Source organism: Plecotus auritus, assembly GCF_963455305.1.
Source record: "Plecotus auritus genome assembly, chromosome: 9".
In the NCBI taxonomy this organism is placed as follows: domain Eukaryota; kingdom Metazoa; phylum Chordata; class Mammalia; order Chiroptera; family Vespertilionidae; genus Plecotus; species Plecotus auritus.
Window position 1 is genome coordinate 69,163,882 of NC_137783.1, and position 23,877 is coordinate 69,187,758.

The 23,877-nt window shown below is 46.7% G+C and overlaps 2 protein-coding genes across 3 annotated transcripts; one reads left to right on the forward strand and one right to left on the reverse strand.

Moving 5' to 3' along the window:
• Positions 1 to 309: 309 nt before the first annotated feature.
• On the forward strand, positions 310 to 2,505 carry RPS25 (ribosomal protein S25). Its single transcript, XM_080641586.1, has 5 exons — positions 310 to 437; positions 647 to 742; positions 1,476 to 1,659; positions 2,263 to 2,364; positions 2,457 to 2,505. The coding sequence occupies exons 1-4, from the start codon at positions 435 to 437 to the stop codon at positions 2,355 to 2,357; spliced, it is 378 nt and encodes a 125-aa protein (XP_080497712.1). The 5' UTR covers positions 310 to 434; the 3' UTR covers positions 2,358 to 2,364; positions 2,457 to 2,505.
• On the reverse strand, positions 2,470 to 11,852 carry CENATAC (centrosomal AT-AC splicing factor). 2 transcript variants are annotated; one of them, XM_080641584.1, is made up of 11 exons: positions 11,667 to 11,852; positions 11,355 to 11,518; positions 10,861 to 10,959; positions 6,736 to 6,802; positions 6,612 to 6,674; positions 6,229 to 6,293; positions 5,460 to 5,565; positions 4,321 to 4,351; positions 2,946 to 3,035; positions 2,738 to 2,870; positions 2,470 to 2,646 (listed from the first exon to the last, which is right to left on the reverse strand). In XM_080641584.1, exons 1-11 carry the CDS (start codon positions 11,784 to 11,786, stop codon positions 2,583 to 2,585), a joined length of 1,002 nt encoding a protein of 333 aa, XP_080497710.1. In that variant the 5' UTR covers positions 11,787 to 11,852; the 3' UTR covers positions 2,470 to 2,582. The 2 variants fall into 2 exon arrangements, with proteins under 2 accessions (XP_080497710.1, XP_080497709.1); XM_080641583.1 differs by lacking the exons at positions 2,470 to 2,646; positions 2,738 to 2,870; positions 2,946 to 3,035; positions 4,321 to 4,351 and having other exon boundaries at positions 4,962 to 5,565.
• Between the last annotated feature and the right edge of the window lie 12,025 nt (positions 11,853 to 23,877).

Sequence of the window (23,877 nt, forward strand, 5' to 3'; positions counted from 1 at the left end):
CCTGGCTGGACCGCAGTCGCTGGACCCGCCCGCCCTCACTTCCCCGCCCGCCGCCGGCCGCGCTTGCGCACTTGAGGCTACGCGTCGGGGGCGCGACGCCGGAAACTAGTTGCCTGGATTGATAACGGGTTTCCGGTCTCTCTCCCGGCTCTTAGTGCCAGGGCAGAGCAGCGCGCGGCTGCTTCCAAACCAGCAGCACAGCTCGACGAGGCAGGCGGGGTCCCGGCACGGGAATCGGAGCCCAGCGGCTCAGCCCGCTTCCGCTTCCGGCTCCAGCGAGGGACGGGGCCTCGGGCGCCCTCCGCGGGCTCCGCCCCTTGCCCCGGAAGCGCTTGCCGGCGGGGACGACTTCTGCCTTTGGTGGGGAGCGGCGCTTCCTCTCGGGCCGACATCTTGGCGAGGCAGCAGCGCATCCCTGTTCTCCGAGTCCCGCGATGGTGAGTGCGGCGCTGCGGCCCGGACGCCAGTGGCGCTGTGTCCACGCGGTGGAGGCTCCGCGGGAGGGACCCCTGGGACTGCGGGCTGCAGCCTGGGGCGGGTGGCCCCGCTCACCACGTGCTCCGCTGGGGGCCGGGCCAGATCGGGCGCGGTAGTGGGGGTCTGGGCCGCGCCAGGAGCCGGCGGTATCCCCATTTTTCTTCAACAGCCGCCCAAGGACGACAAGAAGAAGAAAGATGCTGGAAAGTCGGCCAAGAAAGACAAAGACCCCGTGAACAAGTCGGGGGGCAAGGCCAAAAAGAAGGTAGGAGTGAGCCCCTCTAAGAGTAAGGAAAACTGGGGCGCCCGTCCCAGATGGCCTTTAGTAATAAGTGACGTGTAGCAGATGGCTTTTAACATTGTGGGGTATAAAGGCAGACTATTAGAGCTCATGCGCCTATCGCCATTCTCGCTTTTTCTCATGTCAAGAACGGTGTGGTGCATTCTAATTGGAGCTTCCAATGTGTTTGAAGACATTTGTTCTGGTGCCTCGCATGTAACATCATTCCAACCAGTCCGGTGGGACTCAACCCATATCCCAAAGCCTCAAAGCCTAATTTATGTGATGCCATTAAAGGTTGCCAGGGTCGCCCTAACCGGTGTGCTCAGTGGATAGAGCGTCGGCCTGCGGACTGAAGGGTCCCGGGTTCGATTCCGGTCAAGGGCATGTACCTTGGTTGTGGGCACATCCCCAGTCGGGGGTGTGCAGGAGGCAACTGATCAATGTTTCTCTCTCATCGATGTTTCTAACTCTATCCTTCTCCCTTCCTCTCTGTAAAAAAAATCAAAATATATTAAAAGGAAAAAAAAGGTTGCCAGGGTCTCTTACTTTATATCCTAATTATTTGAATCTTAATTTGTAGTTTCAGACCCAGAAACCTCCCAGTCCTGTCACCCTCCCAGCCCTGCCGATACAGAAGCTTCTGATAGGGTTGTCTGGGAGAGCGAGGGGGATTCTGTCAGGAGCACTTACCCTTCCTTTTTGTTTTTGTGAGCAGAAGTGGTCCAAAGGCAAAGTTCGGGACAAGCTCAATAACCTGGTTTTGTTTGACAAAGCCACGTATGACAAGCTCTGTAAGGAAGTTCCCAACTACAAGCTTATAACCCCAGCTGTAGTCTCCGAGAGGCTGAAGATTCGAGGCTCCTTGGCCAGGGCAGCCCTTCAGGAGCTCCTTAGTAAAGGTGAGAGGGGGAATACTGCACTGGAGTGGTTTTGCACATTATTTTTTAAATGTATTTTTATTGATTTCAGAGAGGAAGGGAGAGGAGGAGATAGAAACATCAATGATGAGAATTGTTGGGCTGCCTCCTGCACATCCCACACTGGGGATGGAGCCCACAGCCCAAGCATGTGCCCTGACCAGGAATCGAACTGTGACCTCCTGGTTTATAGGTTAATGCTCAACCATAGCCACGATGGCCGGGTTGCACATTAAATTGTCGTGACCATTTTAGCCATCTTAAATGTTTTAACTGGAATTTGTAAAAAAGAATAGGCTTGGACTAACCAGTGGTGGTTAGTAATATGATTCTAACATGTCATTTTTGTGCTCTGGCCCCCGTGGCAGTTCGGTGGCACTATGTGTAGTGCCTAATATGGAAAAAGTGCTGTGAGGGTGGCCATCTTGAGCAGATGGTGGGTCCCTCATTTACAAAGGATAAGTAAAATTAGGCGATCACCAAGAATGTAGGCATGTCTTATTGAATTCATGCTCAAATTCAGCATTTGTTTTGGAAAGAGGTATAATGCAGAGCACTATGTGAAAGCCTGTTCTTTCTCCTTAGGACTTATTAAACTAGTCTCAAAGCACAGAGCTCAAGTGATTTACACCAGAAACACCAAAGGTGGGGATGCCCCAGCTGCTGGAGAAGATGCATGAACAATAGGTGAGCAAGAATCCAGGGGCTCATGGTGTAGGAAGTATGCCTCCCTTTTATAAGGCCGTAGACTGATGCTTTTTACCTTTTTTTTTTTACAGATCTCACCAGCTGTACATTTTGAAAAATAAACCTTTATTAAATCAGTAAGTGGGTGTGTCTTTTCCTAAGCGAGGCAGTCACAAAGGGTAGTGGCAGGTGTGGGTTTGCTGATGTAGCTTCTAGCCTTATGAAACCATTTTCTTTGACTGCTGTTTGTTCCTTGCTGCAGCTTCAGTTTTGAATTGATGCCTGAAAGGAAATGAAGGGTTAACAGGACAAAAGGATGACATCTCCTAAGGGAGGAGGAGGGTGGGTTGGGTTCCTGGCCCTGGCCCCAAACCTGGATTGCCAGCGGCGTCCGTTGTTCCAGACCCGGCCAAAAGAGGGCAGCCAGCCTGCGCTGGTGCTGGAGCTGTGGTCAAAGTTGGCTCCAACTCTGTCTGGGGGGAGTTTCTTCAATTTCTGTTTTTCCTCTATAAGTAAATGATTTTATGTGAGTAGGAAGATTTAAAGAGCCCCCAGTGCCATTCTTGCTTTAGTTTACTCACTTTCTTTAAGAAATTCTTCATAGGAAGGGCCTATTTGTTGGTTCCCAGAGCTGTGTTCCTCATCTTGGGCCATCCAGGGCGGTGTGGCGCCTGGAAAAGACCTGTTAGTTACTTTGAGAGTTACCGTGCTGCATATACCAACAGTTCCTTTTTGTTGTTGAGGACTGCTGCAGTTTTCATTTGTTGAGGCGGATTGTTTTCAGTTTGGGGCTACTATGACCATTTGTATATAAGCCTTTCTTTACTCTTGGAATGGCTGGATCATAATGTATGTTTAAGGAATTGCTTGACTGTTTTCCAAAGTGGCTATGCCATTTCACATTGCACCAGCAATGAATAAGTTCTTCCAGTACATGCCCAGTCTTTCACTTTGCCATTCTGAGGAACATCTTTTTAATATGCCTTTATTGAGTTTTGAGTTCTTGATATATTCAGTATCCAAGCCCTTCATCAATTCGTGTTTTTTTTTTTTAAATATATTTTTATTGATTTTTTTACAGAGAGGAAGGGAGAGGGATAGAGAGTTAGAAACATCGATGAGAGAGAAACACCGATCAGCTGCCTCCTGCACACCTCCTACTGGGGATGTGCCCGCAACCAAGGTACGTGCCCTTGACCGGAATCGAACCTGGGACCCTTCAGTCCGCAGGCCGACGCTTTATCCACTGAGCCAAACGGGTTAGGGCCGTTTTCTTTTCTCTTTTTCATTCCCATCCATCCTGACCCCCTACCCTTTGGAAATCATCAGCTTGTTCTCTATATGGGTCTGTTTCTGTCTTGTTTTTTTTTTTTTTTTGTCTTGTTTTTTTTTTTTTTTTAGATTTCACATATAAATGAGATTGTATGGTATTTGTCTTTTTCTGACTTACTTCATTCAGCATAATACTCTCTAGGTCCACATGGCAAGCTTTCATTTTTTTTATTGCAGATACACACACATATCACATCTTTCTCCATTTATCTTTTGGGCAGCTAGATTGCAGTTAGTGCTTTATCTTAATCAACCTTATTTCTCCTGGTGCAATACCAGGCCGATACGTGGAGTGGATGGAGCAAGTTCCTATTCCATCTCCCTGTTTCAAAAGTCCATCTGATATATTGTCCTCAGTTAAAGGATGTATCTATATTAAACTGGTCGAGAATAGATACTATGCCCTGGCAGGGTAGCTCAGTTGGTTAGGTTGTGGATTCCCTCCTGGTTGGGGCACATGTAAGAATCAACAAATGAATGCATAAATAAGTGGAACAACAAATTGATGATTCTCAAGAAAAACAAAAACACAGTTGTTACATTTGATCTTAGCCAGAAGGCCAAGAAGCAATTCAACTTTGCTTTTTTTTAAAAAGTACCTCTTACAGTTGGAGAAACACTTACCTGAGTGGATGTTACCAACTCCTGGTGTGTCCTGTAGTTGGAAGTGGGAAAAAAACAACCTAGATATAGAAAGCCACGAGATAATAGGGCACTCACAGCTAGGGAAAGGGCAAACTCTGTAGGAGGTGGCTGGAGCCAGTGCCACAGTGCTAGTTCTGTACCCTGTTGATGCTAAATTCTAAGAGCACAGGAAACCATTGAAAGTCCAGTCCTCAAGAGACACGGTCCTCATAGAGAAGATGTGCCTGCTACATGCCAGGTAAACAAAAGCCTTTTCTCACAACATACATGTTGTTGGGGAAGAGAATTAAAAAAGCACAAGTTACATTCACAGGCTTGTACATGGTACTACATCCATTTATAAGAGATAACTTCAGATAAGCCTTCCAGGAAATGTGGCATTTGAGCTAAAACCTGAAGGGAGGTTAGAAACTAGGTCATGAGGAAAAGCATATTTAAGGGAATGCAACTGCATGCGCACAAAGCAAAGAGCACAGTACAGCTGGAGTAAAGACTAAAAGACAGGCCCAGCAGGTGTGGCTCAGAGGTTGAGCACTGACCTATGAACCAGGAGGTCACTGGTTTGATTCCCGCCCAGGGCACAAGCCTGGGTTGTGGGCTCCATCCCCCAGTATGGGGTGTGCAGGAGGCAGCCGATCCATGATTCTCATCATTGATATTTCTATCTCTCTGTCCCTCTCCCTTACTCTAAAATTAAAAAAAAAAAGACTAAAGACAGCAAGGGGGAGGGGTAGGAACTGTTTCAAGAGATCAATGTACTGAGGTCACATGGACATACTTGATAGGATGTGGAAGATGGAGGAGAGAGGATCTGCATCTAAGCCTATTGGAAATACAGGAGGGGGGTTAATTACAGATGCCGTGGGACACCTAGGGATGTAATCAACTGGACCAATGGCTTCTCCAGATGATATACATTGGGTGTTGGCACTCCTAAGTGGCAGTGGGGGCAACAGGTATGGATGGAGGGTGAGAAACACACCTGAAAAGACTATACTAGAGAACTGTGGCAAGAAAACCCTGCAGCGAAGACAAGGCTGGGTAGGAAACCTGGGAGAGATGGGTGTCTTGGGAGCCGAGGGGCATTTGTGCTTTCCTGGCTGGCTTGTCCATTGTACCTGATGACCAATGAATGTCAGAGGTGGTCCTGTCTCCATCCAGTCAAGCTCTGGGGCAGGTGGCAGGTCCAAGTATGAGGGCCACTGTGCGGTGGAGGCTACTTGACTGAAAAAGACAAACAGGAGCCAGGCTGGCAAACGAGGTCCTTGATCCATGAGGACAGCAAAGATACGATTTGTTCCCATATCCCAGCCAAAAGTTACAGAATGCTGCCTAGCTGGTTTGGCTCAGTGGATAGAGCGTTGGCATGCAGACTGAAGGGTCCCAGGTTCAATTCCAATCAAGGGCACATGCCCGGGTTGCGGGCTCGATCCCCAGAAGGGGGTGTGCAGGAGGCAGCCAATCACTGATTCTCTTTCATCATTGATGTTTCTACCTTTCTCCCTCTCTCTCTCAGAAATCAATAAAAATATATTAGAGCCCTGACTGGTTTGGCTCAGTGGATAGAGCGTCGGCCTGCGGACTGAGAGGTCCCGGGTTCGATTCCGGTCAAGGGCATGTACCTTGGTTGCGGGCATATCCCCAGTAGGGGGTGTGCAGGAGGCAGCTGGTCGATGTTTCTCTCTCATCGATGTTTCTAGCTATCTATCCCTCTCCCTTCCTCTCTGTAAAAAATCAATAAAATATATTTAAAAAAAAAAAAAAAAATATATATATATATATATATATATATATATATATATATATATATATATATATTTTAGAAATAAAAAGTTACAGAATGCTCTAACAGGTCAAACTCAACTTAGGATTCCCCTCCAATCTTACCTGGTTGTCCCTTTCCAGCTTCCAGGTGCCGAAAAGCCCGCTTCTGGGTCTGGCACTGCCTGAGACTGAGTTTGATTCAGGAAAAATAAATGTGTCTAGGATGCTTAAGAGTACCTAGGCCATACTCCCACCCTCCAGAAGGAAACAAATTGGCATATGGAGGGTACTGCCCATCTTGCACCCCCCCCCCCAGCCTCCCAGCCCTGCCCACATCTTCTCCACTGATAAGGCCTTCCCCCTAGTGGACAGGTAAGGGAATTCAGGCAGAGCAGGTGAAGCATGGAGTCCATGAGTTTTAGAGCTGATAGGTGAAATGCTGGACCTGGGAGAAGCAGGGATCAGTGGATTTGGATACTGCTCTGGCTTCTCCGAGGGAAACCAACCTCTAAGATGGAACGAACCACCTCCTGCCGGCTGTGCTCCACCTCTCGGATATGAGCTGCCATCTGTGGGAGAGAGGCTGCTTAGACGGGTACAAGATCATGGGGCTGGGTCCCTTTGACTTACCTCTTTGATCACCTCGTCCTCTTTTTCCTCATAGGAATCCAAACCTTTCACCATGGATTTCTTGAATCTAAAAAGAAAAAGGGCAAGTCAGCCCAGAACCTCAGGCCCTGCCAATTGTGAAAAGATCTTCAGTAGATAATTTTTTCTTTAAATTTTTAGTAATTTCAAACTCACAAAAGAAAATAGTACAGTGAACACCTATGTACTTCTCATCCAGACTCACTGTTAACATTTTTTCATACTGGCTCCACTTCTCTTTTATACACACATTTCCTTTTTGCCAAAGCAAAAATAGATTTTAGACATCACGAGACAACTCTAAATACTTCAGCATGCATCTCCTGAGAGCATCTATGGAACCATGAAACCATGACCACATTTATGAAAGTCAATTACTCTGCTATTCAAATTATCCCATAATTTGAATAGAGGCCCAATGCACGAAATTTGTGCACGGTGGGGGGGGGGGGTGTCCCTCAGCCCAGCCTGTACCCTCTCCAATCTGGGACCCCTTGAGGGATGTCCGACTGCCTATTTAGGCCTGATCCCACTGGTCGGACATCCCTCTCATAATCCAGAACTGCTGGCTCCCAACTGCTCACCTGCCTGATTGCCCCTAACCACTTCTGCCTGCCAGCCTGATTGCCGCCTAACTGCTCCACTGCTGGCACGATTGCCCCTAACTGCCCTCCCCTGCAGGCCTGGTCCCCCCCCCCCAACTGCCCTCCCCTGCTGGCCATTTTATGGTGGCCATCTTGTGTTCACATGGGGGCAGCCATCTTTGACCACATGGGGGTGGCCATCTTGTGTGTTGGAGTGACGGTCAGTTTGCATATTACTCTTTTATTAGATAGGATGTGGCTATTGAAACCCTCTTCAAACCAGCTGTTGTCCTCTGCACCACTCCATGGACTCACCGTGTACTTTCCCTGCTCCAGCCTGAAATCAACTGTTCTCCAATGAGATCTGCTTTCTTGCAGTAGAAAGTCATATTTAGAAACAGAGCTGAGTGTTAGTAAAGTTATTGCTCCACAGGTGCATGTATAGCTCTTTCAGAGGACAGAGCTTAGATTTCCTTGAATAAAAATTAATACTGATACCTCCCAACCAAATCCCTCCATTCCTACTGGTCTCTTCCTTCTGCCATACTGAAATCTCTGGTTCCCCACAACATCAATAGACAGTTTACTGTTGAACAACGTGGGGGTTAGGGCACCAACTCCTGCACAGTTGAAATCCAGGTATGACTACAGTTGGCCCTCAGCATACGCACTTGCAACTGGGGAGTTGGCTCTTGAACAACATGGGTTTGATCTGCGCTGGCCCACTGAAAAACATGTGTATAGGTGGACCCATGCAGTCCAAACCCATGTTGTTCAATAGTAAACTGTCCTACAATACACACAAAAGTATCAGAACACCAATATCACTATTAACAGTGAAACTACTAAGCACAGCTCAAGATTTCTTTTCAATTCTTTAGTCCTTAGAAAATACCCTTCTAAGATGTACAGTCAGAATGTTGTGTACAAAAGTTACTTGAGCCCTAGCTGGTTTGGCTCAGTGGATAGAGCTCCGGCCTGTGGACTGAAGGGTCCCAGGTTCGATTCCACGCAAGGGCACATGCCCATGTTGTGGGCTCAGTCAGTAGGGGGTGTGCAGGAGGCAGCCAATCAATGATTCTCTCTCATCATTGATGTTTCTATCTCTCCCTCTCCCTTTCTCTCTGAAATCAATAAAAATATATTTTAAAAAAGTTATTTGAATTCTTATTCTTTTGTGATTGTTATCAACTTGATTTATAATTAGGGAAATTTGTCTTTGCAATCAATTTTAGGATCTGTTTTCTAACTGAAAAAAATGTTTTTAAATCCTCACCCAAGGATATTTTTTCCATTGATTTCTAGAGAGTGGAAGGGAGGGAGGAGGGAGAGAAAAACATCAATGTGAGAGACACATCAACTGACTTCCCCCCAACATACCCCCACTGGGGCTCGAGAACATGCAACCAAGGTACATGCCCTTGACCAAAAATCAAACCCGTGACTCTGGTGTGCGGGCCAACGCTCTAACCACTGAGAAAACAGATCAGGGCTCTAACTGAAATTTTAATTTGTGGGGAACAGCTCTCCCACAGTGCCCTGGCAGCCCTGCACGTAGCTGCACAGGCAAAGCCTTGAACCGCAGTTTGTCAGTCTTGGCTGAATGCCTGTGTGATCCCAGAACACAGAGGACAGGAGGCCTGGAAGGCACTGAGGCCATCTCCTACCCTCTCTTCCCTGGGAGGCTGCAATGAGATAGTTTCTCATCAACCCCCAGGTTCTGATGAGGTCGGGCTTTCTGCCCTGACCTCGCAGAGCAGAGCTGTGACCTGAAACCATGCAGCTGCAACTTCAGCCGACACCTGGCTCCCAGCCACTCCCCCCATTCATGCTGAGGTCCCCCAGCCCTTTCTGTTTCAGTGCAGTCCTTTCTGGCATGCTGGACAAGGACCTGGGAGGCTGGCACTTTGGGCTTACTCTCTGCCGTCTAGGTAAGGAATAAACTGTCTAAACCTAAAAGTGGCTCATTTTATCATTACTGGTCAGTCAGGCTTGGCCTTGTCTGGTCTTATGAGTGGTCTTAAAATGTGTAAAATTAGCCCTGGCTGGTGTGGTACAGTGGTTGGAACATCAGCCCATGCACTGGAGTTGCAGGTTGGATTCCCAGTCAAGGGCATGTGCCTGGGTTGGGGGTTCACTCCCTGCCCTCTGGTGGAGCGCGTGCGGGAGGCAACAGTTGATGTGCCATCCATGATTCTCTCTCCCTCCCTCCCACTCTATTTGAAAAGCAATGCAAAAAATATCCTCAAGTGAGGATTAACAACAAAATTTATATGGTTCAAAGTCAAAACTATCCTCCTATATAATAAAAGCAGCAGCTGAATGGCAGAACAACCAGTTGCTATGACATACACTGACCACCAGGGGGCAGAGGCTTAATGCAAGAGCTGCCCCCTGGTGTCAGTGTGCTCCCACAGCTGGTCAATCCCACAGGCCACACCCCCCACCAGTGCACGAATTCCGTGCACCAGGCCTCTAGTATTTTATAAGTACCGCGCACTAACCAATTGCACCACTGGAGCTCCAGGACTCTAGTATTTTAATAAATTCCAAGAGTCTGTCCTCATAATTCTCAATCATAAACTTTTCTGATTAACTATCCTTCAGTCACCCACCCAAACCCCTATGTGGCTGGGTCAGGTAATGAGACGTGAGTGCTTTTTGGCCTCAGATTCCCATCTCCTAGTCTGAGCCACAGGTGTGAAGGCAGGTAGTGGGATTTAAGCATTTCTCTTTTTTTAAGTGTTGGGTCTTTATTTTATTTATTTAATATATTTTTTTATTGATTTCAGAGAGGAAGGGAGAGGGAGAGAGAGAAACATCAATGATTAGAGAGAATCATTGATTGGCTGCCCCCTGCACATCCCCTACTGGGGATCGAGCCCGAAACCAGGGCATGTGCTCTTGACTGGAATTGAACCTGGGATCCTTCAGGCCGACACTCTATCCACTAAGCCAAACCAGCTAGGGCAGATTTAAGCATTTCTTATCATTCCCTCATTACTCTCCACACTGAGTAGAACGGAATAATAGACACTAGACACCATGAGCTTCTCTGTAACAGCTCCACATCCATAATCTGAATATAGTCCCGATACAAGTGGTGTCATGGGGCTGCCTGTGTCCTTCCCTGGAGGCAGCCAGGCTCACACTCCCTCTTGCTGACCAGCTTCCTGCACTTCCGTTTCTAAGGGCCCTCCCGAGGACAGAGAGTCAAACTATTACGAGTGGGTGCTGGGTGGGCACTGTGTATTCACTGTGCCACACTTCATTGATTAGTCAACCTTTACTACCTATTGCTCTCTATTTGCTAAATCCCATTTGTCAATCCCATCCCCAACTAGATTATAAACCTCTCAAAGACTCTTGTCCAATATAGTACCTAGAGTAATGAGTCCTATGAAGACAATAGACACTTATAAATTCTTTACTAAACTTTCCAACTAAGAGGAAGCTCTAGTACTTGACACAGACCCAGAGAATTCACATTCTGCCACTTGGTCCTTCATAAGCAGCGACTTACTGTGCATAATCCTGAGGGGAGATGAGAAACTTCTCTTTCATCTGAAACTCAGCCTTGTTCTCCCACCAGAATCGGTTTGTTGCTTTCTTATGCTCTGGGCTGAGAATGGAGAATATGGATAATCTCAATGATAGATATAGACTATTGCTCAGGTATTAGCCGGGCACTAGATAAGTAATGCCAGCTGACATCAGGGTTTCTGCCCCTGGGCAAGGCTGGCAGAGAAACAGTCACTAGTCTCATCCAGATGTCCAGTCTCCGTCCTCAACTAAAATGCGAGAACCTGAGGAGGTGACGGGAGGTAACCTCGAGCTGGCTGCCCTGCTGGCTTTCCCAGAGAGACCACCCACACCGCTGGGATCGTGGCAGCCCAAAGCCCTCTTATCCCTTAGGGCAGGCAACCTCTACAGGGTGGCCATCCATCCCCCTGGTCAGATCCTCCCTCCCACGTGTGCAGGCGGACAGGCCCGAGGAGGCTCCCGGCCGGACCTCACCTGGCCAGGTGCTCCAGCAGCCCCCCGTGCAGCACCGTTAGGTTCCCGTGGCTGAGGTGTGTGCGCACCTCACAGCCGCAGCACAGGCACCAGCAGCGCCGCTCGTGCTCGGGTACGTACCGCTCCACCTGCGCCGAGCGGACAGCCTTGCGGGCGGCCTCCACCTGCGGGAGAGGCGGGATGACCCGAGGAGGCCAAATGGGAGCTAGAGTGGGGCACCCGAGCGAGACCCCCCCCAATCCCATCGGGTCCTCACTGGTCTGCCCGCCCCGTCCCCAAGCCGCCCGCCGCCCTCCAGCCGCCCGCCCGCACCTGGGGCAGGAGCCGGTCCAAAGCCGCCTGCAGTTGCCGCTGGTGCTTGCGGCTGTAGACGTGCCCGCGGCCGCAGAAGAAGGTCTGGCGGCACAGAGAGCAACGCTGCGCGGGAGCCATCGCCCGGGCGGGGGAGAGCGCTGCGCAGTGGGTCCTACGCAACTCGTGATCCCTCACCCCTGGGGGCGGAGCGGGGCGGGGCCGTCTGCGGCTGCGCGGACCCTCCCCTGGCTCCTCCGCTCATGCGCTGTGGGCGTCAGTAGGCGTGGTGCTGCCCAGCCCGAAAGGGGCCGGAAAGGAGACACAAAGGGCGGGAAAAGGGATGGGCCCGTGCGGGTGCGCGGGAAGGAGCGCCCGCCAGCAGGTGGCACTGCGGGGCGGAAAACCACACACACGTCGAGGACGGTATTGGACGAGGCCACCGACCTTAGCTAGTAATGCCTAGGATGCTCACTGTGGGTCCAGAGCTTTACATAACTACCTCAGTAATCCTCACAATAACCCTATATGGCGTGCTATTATTTTTTAGAATGCTTTATTTATTTACTAGAGACCCAGTGCACGAAATTCTTGCACGGGGGTGGTGTGTGTGTGTGTGTGTGTGTACCTCAGCCCAGCCTGCATCCTCTCGCAATCCAGGACCCCTCAGAGGATGTCAGGCCTAAACCAGCAGTCAGACATCCCTCTCGCAATCCAGGACACTGCATGCACCAGTGACCATACTTTTCATGCAGGTGAAAGGCATCTTGCTGTTGTATGGGCAGCTACATTATTTTGCCCCGATTATAAAAAGTAGTACATAACATGATCCTTCTGAGGCAGTAGTACCATCCTCCCCATCTTATGGGTGGAAAAACTAAAGCAGAGAATAAGTTATGTAACTGGCTTTGTCATGCAGTTATAAGTGCCAGAATCAGGGCTGACCATAAAATGTGCAAGCCAGAGTCCATGCATGTCATTGCTGCATCATCCTCTTTTTTCAGTGTTAGAGTAGCCTTGCCAGGTTTTAATTTTTAAATCTAAGAGACTGTTCCCAATGTATAGGGTAGGGTCCCTAGGCCTGGCCGGTGACCAGGGCCATCTGTGGGGCGATTGGTGGGCAGGGTGATCGGAAAGGGAAAGGGGAGTGTCCGGCTGGCACCCGCCTTGGCTGGTGGCCTGGTGCCGCCCACTGGCTGGCCCCACCTCCTCATCACAGCCACCGGTCACCTCCGGTGTTGTGGGGAGGCAAACACTCAAGCAGGGGCAGCTCCTGCATTGAGCGTCTGCATGTCATAGCGACCGGTCATTCTGCCGGTCATTCCGCCGTTCAGTCTATTTGCATATTAGGGTTTTGTTATATAGGATTTGAGAGAGAGAGAGAGAGAGAGAGACAAATTGGTTGATTCTTGTGTGTGCCCTGACTGGGGATCAACACTCGACCAACTGAGCTACTGGTCAGGGCTGCATTTACTATTGTTATGGGCATTTTACAGGCAGGAAAACTGAGGCCGGGGGAGGAAGGAACTGTGTAAGGTTGCAGAGGTGGTAAGCAGGGGAGTCAGTACCTTGGGCCTGAGTTCTTGAGCACCGCAGACTATGAGGAGCACAAGCTAAGGGCAGCCATCATCTAAGACCTGATCACAGCCATGCCCAGAGGGTGTGTGAGCATCGCTCCTGTGAAGCGGTAAAGGGGAAACTGTAAAGGGTACAAAGTCATTCCTGAGGGTGAGCAGAATTTTCAACCTGTACAAGTGTCAATCTAGTGGAATTTTTATTCATTCTTTGCAAACCCTTCACTGAGCATCAGAGGCCATCCTGCCTGTCCTGCTCCTAAGCCCTAGGCTGTGCCGAAGGTGAGCTACTTCTTTATAAGGCTGAAGTCCTCAGGTCCTGACCTCCACCCAGAGTTCCGCCACAGAAGCCTGGGGCCTAGTGTAGACCTTACTTACAGGATGAGCAGACAGACATGATCCAGAGTCTCAAATCCCTTAGATTTGTTAGGAGTACAGAGCATTCACCTGGTGGGCTACAATGTCTGTAGGTATATACACAGTCAACTTTAATTCAGGCCCAGAAAGTACCAGCCTCCTCTTCAGATTTTGAATTCTGTTGAAGCTTCCCTTTAGACTTAAACCTCTGCCAGATTCGATCCATTTTGATGACCCTTGCAACACTCAATTCCTTGACCTCCCGTCATTCCCCTGGCAGGCTCAATCTGGGCCTTGTTCACCCAAAATTGTTCCTTCTTCCAAAAAAGAAAATAAAGAAACAAACAAAATTTTTCCTTCTCTGAATCCAAACTCTGAAGTTCTACTCTGACCATCTTCCATCTTTCCATATAACCTTACCTTCCAGCTGGTCTTTTAACTCCAGGAAGACTTTCCGTTTCTAGAAGTGACTTACCCATTCACTCAGAGAATTAATTGTTCAGCATCTACCAGCTGCCAGATGCTTTGCTCTAGGCCAGTGGTTTTCAAAGTGTGACCAGCCAGATCAGCATCTGAGAGCATTGTTAGAAATGCAAATTTTTGCCCAGCCAGGGTGGCTCAGGAGGTCATGGTTCCATTCCCCTTCAAGGCACATACCTGGGTTGCAGGCTTGATCCCCAGTGTGGGGCATGCAGAAGGCAGCCAATCAGAGAGAGAGAAACATCAATGTGAGAGAGACACATCAATTGGTTGCCTTCTGCACGTGCCTCGACCTGGGGCCGGAATGGAGCTTGTAACCATGGTACATGCCCTTGACCAGAATCGAACCTGGGACCCTTCAGTCCACAGGCCAGCGCTGTAGCCATTGAGCCAAACAGGCTAGGGCAATCCTTGTGTTCTTGCATTAGGTAAAGATTTCTTAGCTACGACTCCAAAAGAATGAACCATAAAAGAAAAATAACGGGTAAATTTGGACTATCAAAACTAAAAAACAACTTTTCTTAGACACTGTTAAAAGGTAAAAACCAAGTCACAGACTGGGAGAAAGTATTTTGCAAATTATATATCTGATAAATAGGCTTGTGTCCAGAATCTATAAAGAACTTTCAAAACTCAATTATAAAAAATAAACCCAATACCAAAAAAAAGGCAGCCAACCAATGATTCTCTCTCATCATTGATATTCTATTGCTTTCTCCCTCTCCCTTCCTCTCTAAAATCAATAAAAATATATTCTTTTAAAAAGAGAGAGAAATGCAAATTCTTGGGCCCCACGCCAGATCTGAATCAGAACTCTGGTGTGGGGCCCAGCCATCTTTGGCGTAATGAGCCTTTTTGTGATTCTGATGCTCAGTTGAGTTTAAGGACAGTGGGTTAGGTCTTAGGTCCTCTTGGCTTTGCTTTCCACATCGAATGTTAGAAATCTTTCCACTACACTCTGTGGCAAACTGTCACTCACTTGACTTTCCAAGACCTCTCATTCTGTCAAACCACAGCTATGGATCAAATGGAGAGTGGGAAGGGCACAGGCAAGAACAGAGCCACCGCCATCTAATAATTACTCACCTACCAACTATCCATGAGAGGTTTTCTTACAGACCCTGGGAACTGGAGGAAGAAGCAAGGCTGTAGAAAGATAAGATGACTCTATGGGTTCATTACTCAGAAAAGAAATACATTTTGTGAACAGACCAAGGACAGGACACACTTATTTAAAAAAAACAAAACAAAAAAAGTGTTTTTCAGCTCGGCTGGCATGGCTCAGTGGTTGAGCATCGACCTATGAACCAGGATGTCATGGTTCAATTCCCAGTCAGGGCACATGCCCAGGTTGTGAGCTCCATCCCCAGTGTGGGGCATGCAGGAGGCAACCGATCAATGATTCTCTCTCATCATTGATGTTTCTATTTCTCTCTCCCTCTCCCTTCCTCTCTGAAATCAATAAAAAAATATTTTAAAAAATAAAATAATATTTTTATTGATTTCAGAGAGGAAGGGAGAGGGGAGAGACAAAAACATCAATGATGAGAGAAAGAATCATTGATTGCCTGCCTCCTACACGCCCCCTACTGGGGATTGAGCCCACAACCTGGGCCTGTGCTCTTGGCCAGACAGAATTGAACTTGGGACCCTTCAGTCCTCAGGCTGACGCTCTATCCACTCAGCCAAACCGGCTAGGGTGATAAAAATATATTTTTTTTTAAAAAGAAGCTGGAATGGGTTCTTTGTTGTTAGAAAACCCTTATTGATGACATCAGACTATGCCTAAAAGAAGAACCAAAAACTGATGCACAAATATAACGAAATGCCCAACATTGCTGGAAATAAGAGAAATGTAAAGTTAAAGTGACAGTTAACAAAGATTTTGAAAACAAACCTGGTGCTCATGAGGCCACTGTGAAATGGGCACTCTCAGCACTGATGACGGAGGCTCGGCTCAGCCCCTGGGGAAAGTGTTGCATCAAGAGCCTTAAAAAGCTTCACATCACTTGACAGAGTGATTCTCATTCTGGAAAATTTATTTTAAGGATAAAATACTAAAAGAGAAAATGATAGAAAAGAGGAAAGATATCAAACTTTATTTACAATAGCAAAACATTAGAAATAGCTTGAATGTCCAACAATAGCAACATGGTTGAGAAAACTGGGTCATAATATTGGAATATTACATAATTGGTTATGTAATGTTTATTGTCCCACTTACAACCTGTATGAACATGGACCTGTTATTTAAGCTTTTTAAAAAATATATATTTTTATTGATTTCAGAGAGGAAGAGATGGAAACATCAGTGATGAGAGAGAATCATCGATCGGCTGCCTCCCACATGACCCCCACTGGGGACCAAGCCCACAACCTGGACATGTGCCCTTGACCGGAATTGAACCCAGGACCCTTCAATCCACAGGCCAACGCTCTATCCACTGAGCCAAACCATCTAGGGCATGTTACTTAAGCTTTTAGTGCATCAATATTTTTTAAAATATATTTTATTGATTTTTTACAGAGAGGAAGGGAGAGGGATAGAAAGTTAGAAACATCGATGAGAGAGAAACATCTATCAGCTGCCTCCTGCACACCCCCTACTGGGGATGTGCCCGCAACCAAGGTACATGCCTTTGACCAGAATCGAACCTGGGACCCTTCAGTCCACAGACCGACACTCTATCCACTGAGCCAAACCAGTCAGGGCCATCAATATTTTTTTTTAATATATTTTTTATTGATATTTCACAGAGAGGAAGGGAGAGGGACAGAGAGCTAGAAACATCAATGAGAGAGAAACATCGATCAGCTGCCTCCTGCACACCCCCCACTGGGGATGTGCCCGCAACCAAGGTACATGCCCTTGACCGGAATCGAACCCGGGACCCTTCAGTCCGCAGGCCGACACTCTATCCACTGAGCCAAACCGGTTTCAGCCATCAATATTTTTTTAATGTATTTTTTATTGATTTCAGAGAGGAAGGGAGAAGGAGAAAGAGATAGAAACATCAATGATGAGAGAGAATCATTGATTGGCTACCTCCTGCATGCCCCCTACTGGGGATCAAGCCCACAACCTGGGCATGTGCCCTTGGCTGGAATCGAACCTGGGACCCTTCAGTTTGCAGGCCAACACTCTATCCACTGAGCCAAACCAGCTAGGGCAGTGCATCAATATTTTTGTTGATAATGAGAATAATCTCTTAGGTTATTCAGAGCATCACTTAGTTAATACTGTCTAGAACATTGACTGGTAATGTGTTTAGTAAATTTTAACAGTTATAAAAATGTTTATAGCAATGTAGGTAAGTATTTATAATGTGAAAATGGGATATAAAACTCTATGGTATTAGAAAAAAAGGTATACAAAGAAACAAAATTAATTTAAAAGACTGTGCAAAAGAAAAAATATTGAAGAAAATACACCAAGATATTAATATAGTTGTCTGTAGGTAATTTTTTTCTAATAAACCTTTCTGTGTTTTCTAAAAATTTTTAAATTGATTTTAGAGAATAGGGGGAAGGGGGGAGAAAGAGAAAGAGAGAGAGAAACATCAATTTGTTATTTCACTTATTTATGCTTTTCATTGCTTGCTTCTTGTATGTGCCCTGACTAGAGATGGAACCCTTAACCTTGGTGTATCAGGGTAAGGCTCAACTAACTGAGCAACCTGGCCGAGGCTTTTAGGTTTTCTATAATAAATAATATAAATGAAAAAAACCCAATAAACTTAAGTTGAAGATTGTACCACCAGTGAATATACTAAAAATATTGACTTGTACACTTCAGATTGATATTGCTTAGCTCTGGCCAGTGTGGCTTGGTTGGAGCATCTTCCCATGTACCAGAACGATCAGGGCACACACCTAGATTGTGGGTCCTATCCCTGCGGCGCTTACAGGAGGCAACCAATGGACGTATCTCTCTCACATCAATGTGTCTGTGTCTCTCTCCCTTCCTCCCTCTCTAAAATCAGTAAGAGTTCTTTTTTTATTGTTTTTTGGTTAATCATCACCTGAGGATATTTTTCCATTGATCTTTTAGAGAGAGTGGAAGAGAGGGAAAGACAGAGAGAAACATCGATGATCGATGTGAGAGAGACACATCGATTGGTTGCCTCCTGCACACGCCCTGACCAGGGCCCGGGCCGGGGATGAGCCTATAACCAAGGTACGTGCCCTTGACTGGAATCGAACCCTGGACCCTTTGGTCCAAAGGTCCACGCTCTGTCCACTGAGCCAAACTGGCCAGGGCAATAAAAGTTCTTTAAAACAAAGAGAAAAGCTTTTCAAGTGCGGAAACCTGTCTTGTGATGTCTGAATTCCTAGAACTAATATAAAGTGATCTTCTATACATGTTTGTCGAATTAAGTTAAAACCATCAAAACTTCAGGCACGTGGGGTTACGATGCCTCTGAGATGGGAATTTGAGCAAGGAAAGAGCCTACGAAGCATGCAGCTAACAGCCTACTAATTAATAGTATCAAACGACAAAACATGCTAATGGGTAGTTTTATTTGTTTAAAAACTGTAAAAAGTAATTTCTTGTAAAAAAACACAAACCTGTATAGAGGCTATAAATAAAAAGTGATTATCCTCCGTATCTCTTGCTACCCCCACTCCTCAAAGATGACTAGTGCTATTTGATACCTATATTCTTCAAGACATTTTCTATGCTTAAACATATTTTTATTTTATTTTTAATGTTTTTATTGATTTCAGAGAGAAAGGAAGGAGAGATAGAAGCATCAATGATGAGAGAGAATCATTGATTGGCTGCCTCCTGCACACCCCCCACTGGGGATCAAGCCCACAACTTGGGCATGTGCCCTGATGGGGGTGGGATGGGGTGAGTCAAACTGTGACCTCCTGGTTCATAGGTTGATGCTCAACCAATGAGCCACACCAGCCGGGCTAAACATATTTTTATATATGAACAATAATTTTTAAAATCATATCGAGCATACTGTTTGCTGTTTGTATTTTTTACTCCAAAAGTGTATTGTGGATATCTTTCTATAAATACTATCTATATCCTGATGACTCTCAAATGTATTTATACCTTCAGCTGAGATATATCGTCTCAATTCTGACTTATAACAATTATCTACTTCACATAACAACTCTGATTTCTCAGATTCTAAACAAAACTGCTGAAACCTGCTGCTTTTACGGACTTTCTCTCATCATTCACCCAATTACTCAAACCAAAAACCTGAGTCTTGCCTGGCCAGTGTCGTTCAGTGTTTGATCGTTGACCCACGCACCAGGAGGCCACTGGTTTGATTGCCTGTCAGGGCACACGATTGGGTTCCGGGCTTGATTCCCCCTGAGGGCGGGCAGGGGGCCCTCCATGCTGTTTCCATCGCTCTCTCCCTCTCCCTTCCTTTCTCTCTAAAATCAATAAAAACAAATTTAAAAAACAAAACAAAACAAAGAAACCTGAGTCATTCTTTTCTCTTCCAGCATGCAGTCAATACTGTTGACTTGTTGATTCTACCTCCAAGATTCATCATCAAATCAGCCTGATTCTCTTCATTTCTACTGCCACTGCCCCGGGACACCTGGACTACTGCAAGCAACTCTCCACAGGTCTTCCTGCATCTGTGTTTGCACCCTACAAGCCACCTTCAGTGAGTGGCCAGATAGGATCTTATTTTAAAATCAATCAGTTGCCTCCTATATGTGTCCTGACCAGGATCAAACCTACCTACGTATGTGCACTGACCGGGAATCGAACCCAAACCTTTTGGTGCACGGGACAATACTCCAACCAACTGGACAAGTGGCTAAGAATGATTTTTAAAATTAAATCAGGTTACGTCAGTTACTTCAATTACTTTCCACTGTCCTTGAAAGGGCGACATGGTTTAGTCTCTGCCTCCCTCCGCAGCCTCACCCTGGATCTCTCTCCCCAGCTATTTGCAATGGCCTTATCCCCATTCTCTCAATAGACCACAGTGAGGCGGGCCCTGCCTCCTGGGCTTCGGCCATTCTGTTCTCTCCACTAGAACACTTTTCCTTCCCATCTTCAGCCTGGGTACTCACTAAATGGGTCTCAGCTAAAATGTCTTTCTCAGGAAGGCCTTCTCTGATCTCTCCAATCTAATCTGAATGCCCACAATAACCTGAACTTGCCGTGTGGATGTCATCACCGCACATGGTTAGTATCTGTTTACTATGTCTTTACATCTAGCCTGAAAACTGAGGGAGGACCCCTTTTGTGTTTCACCATGTCCCTGGCACCTGGCAAAGGGGCTGGCACATTGAAAACTGAAAACAAATCATTGTTGAATGAGCGAAAAACAGGACGTGAGGGTAGGAGTATACCATTCGATTGGGGGTGAAACAGGTGAAGGCAGATTTTTCTCAGGGTCACTTTCCCAAAAAGGCTATGTTGTTTGGTTCTTTCTGACTTATTTCTCTTAGCATGAGACTCTCCAGGTCTCTTCATGCTGTCTCAAAGGGTAAGAGACCCTTCTTTCTTACTGCTGCATAGTATTCCATGGGATAAATGTACCACAGCTTTTTTATCAACTCATCTACTGATGGGCACTTGGGCTATTTCCAGATCTTAGCTATTGCAAATTGTTGAGCCAATTTTTTAAAATATATATATATATATATATATATATATATATATATATATATATTTATTAATTTCAGAAAGGAAGGGAGAAAGATAGAAACATCAATGATAAGAATCATTGATCGGCTGCCTCTTGCACACCCCCACTGGGGATTAAGCCTGCATTCCAGGCATGTGCCCTGTTAAAGAATCGAACCCTGACCTCCTAATTCATAGGTTGACACTCAACCACTGAGCCATGCTGGCCAGGCTGAGCCAATATTTTGTAAGACCATCTTTACCACCCTGAAATGAATCTTACTGATAAAATAACCTACCTACACATATTATTTAATTTATTTATTATTATTTTAAATATATTTTTTATGGATTTCAGAGAGGAAGGGAGAAAGAGAGAGAAAGGAACATCAATGATGAGAGAGAATCATTAATCGGCTGCCTCCTGCACACCCCACACTGGGGATCAAGCCCACAACTCAGGCATGTGCCCTGACCGGGAATCGAACTGTGACCTCCTGGTTCATAGATTGAGGCTCAACCACTGAGCTGCACCAGCCGGGCCACATATAATTTTAAAAAGAGCAATATAGTCTGGCCAGCATGTCTCAGTGGTTAAGCCTCAACCTATGAACCAGGAGGTCACGGTTGGATTCCAGATCAGGGCACATGCTGTGGGGCCTGAAGGAGGCAGCCAATTCATGAGTCTTGCTCATCATTAATGTTTTTATCTCTCTCTCTCTGAAGTCAATAAAAATATATTTAAAATAAAAGATAGCTCTAGCTGGTTTGGCTCGGTGGATAGAGCGTCGGCCTGCAGACTGAAGGGTCCCAGGTTTGATTCCAGTCAAGGGCATGTACCTTGGTTGCGGGCACATCCCCAGTAGGGGGCATGCAGGAGGCAGCTGATTGATGTTTCTCTCTCATCGATGTTTCTAACTCTCTATTCCTCTCCCTTCCTCTCTGTAAAAAAATCAATAAAATATATTTAAAAAATATATATAAATAAATAAATAAAAGATAATGGAAAATATAATGATTCTTTAAAAAATAAAATAAATGGAGCAATATAATGCTCTAACTGTCATATAACAGAAAAATAAAGATAGAAAAATTTATAATATTCCAATGGATAAACTATATTTGAAAACATGAGTTGGAAATTGGCACATACTTCTAGTGATAGTTTAGATTTAAGAGGTATTTATTTAAATGGCTATTGAAAATACATTTTCTTTATACTGGCCACCTTGAAATAATAACTGAACATTTGCTTATACATACCTGTAGAATCCCTGAGTGCAACAGACCCAACACAGCTTCACCAGCACAGGCCTGTGGAGCTGGTGACCTAAATGCCAGGCAGCTTTGCTGTCGGTGATTTTCCCAACATGGCAGACAGCTCTGGTAAAATTCCAAACCAGACAGTACAGTCTTCATTTTACACAATAGTCGCATTCCTGGGGGATCCTGTGCATAAAAAGCAGTGCAATCCTTTCTGCTTAGGTGCTTGGCTCAGGTCGTTATAAACGGCCTGAGTTAGGGGGTCAGTTCTTCAGGGTGAGAGACTGCCTCCTGAGGACATCTGACCTTCCTGGGTCTAACTTCCAATGCCCACAATACCCCCAAACCCTTTGGGCAGCCATAGCCCCCTCACCCACCACCCCCGCCCAGTCAGCAAGCGCCTCTGGCCCAGCATGTGTCCCCTTTTGGTGAGTGTTTGGGAGTGAACACAGGAGCTGTGGCGCGGAGGTGGAGGTGGTGGAGGAGAGGAGGCCAGGGTGGGACATGGTATGTGGCCAGACTGTGCAAATCAAGCAAACGGGCCTTTCTTCAAAGGCAGAGGTGCTGGTCTGGGAGGGCACGACTGTGCCTTTCCAGGAACCCCATGTTTCAGAGACCAGGCAGCCAGGTTTGAGACAGAAAATGAAGGCTACTCCTTAAATTAGACTATAATGACTATCACACTCAAAGACTTGACAAGAAAAATTGTATATACTCCTGAAGGCGGCTTTAAGGATTAAGCCTGCAAATGTATGTCAATGATGTCTACTCCGTTGTAAGTACTCAATGTTAATATGCTGGACACGGGACTTCGCACTTTCCCTCCTTCTATTTAGATCTTAAATAAAATCTGCATTTTTAGTATCCCCATTTTGCATACAAAAGATACCAAAGTTCAGCCCTGCCGGTGTGGCTCAGTGGTTGAGTGCTGACCTAAGAACCAGGTGGTCATGGTTCGATTCCCAGTCAGGGCACATGCCTGGGTTGCAGGCTCGATCCCAGTAGGGGTCTCATCATTGTTTTTTGTTTTTTTTTTTTTAATATATTTTATTGATATTTCACAGAGAGGAAGGGAGAGCGATAGAGAGCTAGAAACATCGATGAGAGAGAAACATCGATCAGCTGCCTCCTGCACACCTCCCACTGGGGATGTGCCCGCAACCAAGGTACATGCCCTTGACCGGAATCGAACCCGGGACCTTTCAGTCCGCGGGCCGACGCTCTATCCACTGAGCCAAACCGGCTTCGGCTCATCATTGTTTTTCTCTCTCCCTTTCCATTCCTCTCCGAAATATATATATGTATGTATATATTCTTTTTAAAAACAGATACAAAGTTCAGAAAAGCTGAGAAAACGTGCTGAGAAGATACTGTGCAGCAGGCCAGCCACCTGCTGAGCTGGGAGTCCAGGTGGAAGGCCAGCGTGTTGAGGTGCAGGTGGCCACTGAGAGCAGTCCCATGCTCAGAGTCTATCCAGGCCATGACCAGCCCACCAGCCTCCTGGACAGGAGGCTTCCTGATGAGATGGCACAATGGACAGGAGAGCAGCAACCGTTCATTCCACTTCCACTGTGAACCGGGCTCAGCATGAAGCTCTGCTCCATCCCCTGGTTTTCCACTCTGGTATGAAGAAAGGCATTGTGAGCTCATCTTCCTGACCGGACGCTCCAGCTCAGAGAGGTGCCTGCCTGAGGTGGGTCATTCCGAACAGAGACCCAGCGCTGTGGCCTGCACGCAGGGCGGAAGGGAGACCGCCTCAGCCCCAGCTGCCTGCAGGTCCAGGGAGGCCCCTGGACCAGGGGATCCATTCTCTCAATTCAAGCACACCAGACCCCTGCCACCTCCAGGAGGTGTGATGCCCAGGCCCCTGGAGGGGTGTCTGCGGGAGAGCCATGTTTCTGTGCAGGCCTACGGTGGGCGAGGGGAAAGCAGGAGGGAATGGGAC

Bases quoted from the DNA above. Each gene is read 5' to 3' on its own strand.
- RPS25 (XM_080641586.1), top strand. The intron at 743-1,475 runs GTAGGAGTGAGC...TTTTGTGAGCAG, and splicing joins GGGGCAAGGCCAAAAAGAAG to AAGTGGTCCAAAGGCAAAGT. The intron at 1,660-2,262 runs GTGAGAGGGGGA...CTTTCTCCTTAG, and splicing joins TCAGGAGCTCCTTAGTAAAG to GACTTATTAAACTAGTCTCA.
- CENATAC (XM_080641583.1), bottom strand. From the start codon at position 11,786: ATGGCTCCCGCGCAGCGTTGCTCTCTGTGCCGCCAGACCTTCTTCTGC. The intron at 6,803-10,860 runs GTAAGTCGCTGC...TTTTCTTTTTAG, and splicing joins TCCCCTCAGGATTATGCACA to ATTCAAGAAATCCATGGTGA. The intron at 6,294-6,611 runs GTTGGTTTCCCT...AATCAAACTCAG, and splicing joins TGGTTCGTTCCATCTTAGAG to TCTCAGGCAGTGCCAGACCC.